This window comes from Cariama cristata, unplaced genomic scaffold, assembly GCF_000690535.1.
Source record: "Cariama cristata isolate BGI_N322 unplaced genomic scaffold, ASM69053v1 scaffold30262, whole genome shotgun sequence".
In the NCBI taxonomy this organism is placed as follows: domain Eukaryota; kingdom Metazoa; phylum Chordata; class Aves; order Cariamiformes; family Cariamidae; genus Cariama; species Cariama cristata.
Genome location: NW_009602579.1, coordinates 2246 through 7054, shown reverse-complemented (window position 1 = coordinate 7054; position 4809 = coordinate 2246). Strand labels below are relative to the sequence as shown.

The window sequence follows — 4809 nt, the reverse complement described above, 5'->3', positions numbered from 1 at the left end:
GCTGCCTCGCTCTTCCTTACACACCCACGGGCGCAGCCTGCACCTGGGAGCCCCCATGCACCCCCCTTTCGCTGGCAAACACCCCCGAGCACAGCCAAGTTCCTGGGGCTCTTGGTTTCTCTCAGCCCATCGGTCTGGCCCTCTTCTTCCCCAACGCCCCTCCACACACAATCCCCACAGCCCCTTTGTCACCCTTAGCTTCTCATGGTGGTGGGCACAGAGGTACCGCCATGGCGTGGCCCCGAGCAGGCGGTAGAGACCGTGCTGGAAGGCTGTGCTCTGCAGGAGCTGGAGTTGCTGTAATGCCACAGTCCTCGTGAGTCCTGTCCCTACACAAAGCCCTTGGGATGATGCAGGAGCGAGTTGTGTGGCTAGCTCTGCTCCCGGCACCACTGTCAGGAGGAGAGGAGGGGTACGAGGGACCCAAGGGCTCATGAACCCAGAGCCTAGAAGATCTGAGTGCTTTTACACATAGATGGGAGGAAGCCTCCCTCTCTGGGAGCTTATTTGTACTGATTTTCTGGAGGAAAGCCTGGCTGTGACCTAGATAGCATCCCAGGACATTCAGAGAGGAGTGGGTCGGAGCTGAGAAATGACAAAGTGAGGGACAGGGACCAGTTTCTAGGAATCCAGAGGAGACTCGGGTAGTCTCCTCCATCATGCCTTTGCCCCCATTTGCAATCTCTGGGTTGTCAAGACCAAACAAAAGGGCATTTTTCTTCCTGGCCAGGGTTGAGGGTTGTGGATATAGAGATCTTTCACAGCTTCAGAGTGAGCAAATGGTTTTGGTATTTCCTCCTAGAATGTTATGTGAAAGACCCAAAAAATGCTAAGAAGAAAAATCCAGCTGGCTGCAGAGCAGGCAGTTCCTAGCTCTTCCCTGGATGCTTAGCCAGGCTCAGAGGGAGCAAACTGGGGGTCTGCTGTCCCCTCTGCCAGCCTGGAGTCCCAAAGGGGTGGTAATTCACCTCCCTCTCTTGGACCTGGCCGCACATCTCCAGCCTGGAGCACCGACTGCAGCACGCTCGGGGTGTCCTTCAGCCCTGGCGTCTGCTTTGCTGCTCCCCCACCCTCTCCTTCCATTCCGCATGTCTGCGGCTAGATTTCCCCATGCGGCTGCTTGGCTGGGCTGCAAACCTTTAATTGATTCCTCCCAGCTGGATTGGGCTGTCAGCAGCCCTGGGGTTTTGAGGGCACATCCGCAGGCCCCTTACCCACGCAGACCGGGAGGCAGCCTGAAGAGAGGTGGGCACCGGGCCAGGGACACAGAGGGTGGACTCCGCCACCTCAAAACCTTTCCACCCTGTGGCTAGGCAGGCTCGGCTCAGCCTCTGGAGACTCGGTGCCGTCCTTCGGCAGTCTTGGCTCCCTGTCCAGCTGCCGCGTCCCTCCTTCTCGCTGCTCTTGGCCCCTTTCCCTCACTGCATCGCCATGAGTCATCTTTGCTGAGCTCACCCGCTGGAGCCGCAGGGGGGCTGGCAGGCCTGGTGCCCGCCGGCGCTGAGGGAGGGTCCCTCCCTTGGCAGCACCTCGCAGTGAGCCGCAGCCCTCTGGCCATGAAGTGGAGGTACCAGGGCACATCCTGGTTTCTCCTGCCCATCCCTTGACTGGGCACCCAGTCTGGGCACGGGGCAGAAGGAGGGGAAGGCAGCGCACGCAGGCCTCGCTGCAGGCAGCTGCAGATCTGTGCCACGCTCATTTAACATCTGGTGTGGGGGATCCAGATAGGGAAAAGAGACTGTGCCTGGCATTGCCTGGGGATATGGAAAGGTCATGCTGGCCAGACACATGGTGCCCGATTCCCTAGCTCGTTGCAGGGCCAGGCAGTCCCTGTGCAGTGAATCAGATGTCATGATGAGGAGCAGGCTATAGAGCATCATTTGTGCGAGAAGAGGCAGCCTGCCCACCTGTGCCATGTGTGCCCGTGTCTGCACCACCGAGTGCCCACATCTGTGTGCCAGGGCAATGGCCTGGCTAACCGCCTCTCTCTCTCCCTGCCCAGGCTCCTTCTCAGTGACAGCCACCGCCTGGCACCTCAGCGGAGAGATGAATCCCACCGTCGGCATCGCTGTCATCCTGACAGGTACAGCTGGCAGATGCGCATCCCCTCCCTGCTCTCCAGCGAGCTCGGCCCAGACCAGCCAGGCAAGGGCCAGGAGGCTGCATGGGTATCCCCAGTGCTCGCTGTTCCCTGTCCAACCCCTGCTTGCCTCTCTCAGTCCTCCAGGCTGCCCACTGCCAGATGATCAAGGACCTGAGTGCCTGCCTGCTGGGCCAGAGCCTCCGGGTGGACTGCCGTTATGAGAACAAAACCAGCAATCCCCTGACCTATGAGTTCAGCATCACCAAGGACAACAGGAAGCACGTCATCCACAGCACCATCAGCGTCTCTGAGAACATCTACCGGAACCGAGCCAATGTCACCATGCACAAGAACCTGGTGTGCCTCTACCTGCAGAGCTTCACCACCAGCGATGAGGGTGTCTACATGTGCGAGCTGAAGGCCACCAACGACTACACCGGCAACCAGATAAAGAACATCACTGTCATCAAAGGTGAGATGAGCAGCGGTGCCTGGCCTCAGTCCCTCCTTCCCACCTGCTCCTAGGCTTGGCAGGGCCAGCAGTGAAAACCGCAACCCCCTATGGCATCTCCGAACCCTCCCTGAGCCCCATAAATATTTCCCAACCCTTACATGCCCTGCCTACTGCAAGCAGAGCAGTCAGCCCCACAGATGGCCTCACTCTGCCCCATCTCAGACTGCTTACCCCTGCCTCTCTTGGGCCCCACCTCGAGCGCATTGCCCGGGTGTCCTCCCATAGATGATGCTTCATAGTCAGTCCCAGCAGAGGGGACAAGTCTGCTGATGAAGGACTGAAGAGGTATGTGGTCCAGAGCGGGAGTGCAGTGGGGATTTTCCACACTTGCATTCCGCAGGAGCAGTCCTCCAGTTGCAGAGCCCTTCGTCTTACCTGGTGCCCATCCTCTTGTCACCTCGGTCAGGCACAGGCAGGGTTATGCTTCCCAGGCTCTCTGTGCCCCCAAAAGCTTTGCTGCTGCATGGGCACAAGGTGGGAGGGGAATGAGGCAAGGGGCCAGGATGGAACTTGCTGCATTTCTGTGACAGAAAAGGCAAGAAGCTGAGTCCCAGTACCCCTTGTAACACCCAGCCTGATCCCTGCTCCCGAGGAATTTCATTGCGGCTCTTCTCTCCCTCCCCATTCCCTGTCCTCACAGACAAACTGGAGAAATGTGCCGGCTTCAGCCTCTTGATCCAGAACACTTCGTGGCTCCTGCTGCTTCTCCTCTCCCTGCCTCTCCTGCAAGCCGTGGACTTCGTGTCCCTGTGAAAGGAAAAGCGCGCGCGCACACACACGCACACACGCACACACCGAGTACCCCAGCAAACCTGCCTCCCCCACCAGAACGCAGCCCTTGGAAAGAGAAGCTGAACCATTTGGAAGAAGTGAAACTTCTCTCCGTGTTATCTCTATATAGCCGTGTATCTAACGCTAACCACCGTCCTGTGCCGAGACCCACCACCACACGCACACATGCCCTGCTCTGAAGCATGATGGCTACGCTAGGCAGCGTTGCTTCTCCCATCACGCCTCCCCGCTTGGTAGGCTGGCTGGTTTGCTCATGCTGGGAGCACCGGAGCCTCAGCCCCGCACAGCCCACTTCTCCCATCCCTTTAACTTTTGGGGTTTGCCTGTTCTCAACTGGGGAAAGAGAGCTGGATTGTCAGGTAAGAGAGAGAGATGATGTGAGAGAGTGCGGAGCGGTCCCTGTGCTGGGTGCTGTGCCCACGTCCCCTGGAGGAGACAGGAGTCCCCCACCCGCCCTGCCCGCTAGCCAGATGACTCGCTGATTTCTCAGCCTGCTCCCCTCTCCCTGAGTCAGCCTGAGCTGCTGCGACTGGGAGGGGGCACGAGGCGAATCTTGTCTCAGAGCAAGCAGGGAAGAGAGAGAGGGAGCAGAGGAGGCATGGGGTGGTGCTGGGCCTGGCCAGGCTGGGAGGAGAAAGGGGAGTAGGTCTAAGAGACACCCGTCAAATGCCCCTGCCTCCTTAGGGCTCTTTTGAGGGCCCTGGGAGGGGGCTTACTGCAAACGTGCTTTGGCAACAAGTTTTTCCTAATCTGTTTTTCACAGCTGAGCTGGAAGTGAGGCCTCTTCCAAACATCATCTGGTACCTTTGGGCTGCCTGAGCCCAAGACACCAGTTGCTCTCCCCGGGGACCAGCCCTTAGCTGTGACGAGAGAATTGCTGCCAGCACCCACTCACAGTGGAGGCAAGCAGAGCCTCTCTGAGCTAGCCACAGCCCTGCCTTCGCCCCTGCTCCCCTCCCTGAGGCCTCCGGAGCTGAATCCAGGCAGGCTGGTGGGGAGGGAGCTCCCCTACAGGGCTGTGACCCCAGGGTCTTTGCAGGGACTCCTCTGCACCGTCACCCTGTCTTCCCCCAGGGAACAACTGGGGGCCCCGATTCTTCTTCATGGCACACATCCCGGTGCCTGGCCCTGGGTAGGCTCAGCAGCCTTCCTCCAGCGCAGTCTTCCTCCAGTCCCACCATGCTGCCGGGAGGAGGCCGTGTGCTTCCTCCCTTCTCCTTCCTCCCTTTCAGCATTTCCCTGTCTCCATTTAAGCGCAGAAAAGGACCTAAGGGCAGCCCAGCTCTTGGCCACCACCTCACTAAGGCCAGGACCTTCCCAGGGGTTGGCGAGAGCGGGGAGAGGGACGCCGACCATGGCCCACATCTGCCAGCCCAGGCCTGCCCTGATGCCCCGTGGGACCCCCAGGAGCTGGTGGGCT

The 4809-nt window shown here is 59.5% G+C and overlaps 1 protein-coding gene across 1 annotated transcript in view; it reads left to right on the top strand.

Moving 5' to 3' along the window:
- The first annotated feature begins 1999 nt into the window (after nucleotides 1-1999).
- Nucleotides 2000-4809, top strand: part of THY1 (Thy-1 cell surface antigen) — a 3402-nt gene continuing 592 nt past the window's right edge. The window contains exons 1-3 of the mRNA XM_009694838.1: nucleotides 2000-2083; nucleotides 2220-2555; nucleotides 3238-3395. Of these exons, the coding sequence (XP_009693140.1) occupies nucleotides 2047-2083; nucleotides 2220-2555; nucleotides 3238-3350 (486 nt within the window). The 5' untranslated portion in view covers nucleotides 2000-2046 and the 3' untranslated portion in view covers nucleotides 3351-3395. The remainder of the gene's footprint in view (nucleotides 2084-2219; nucleotides 2556-3237; nucleotides 3396-4809) is intronic.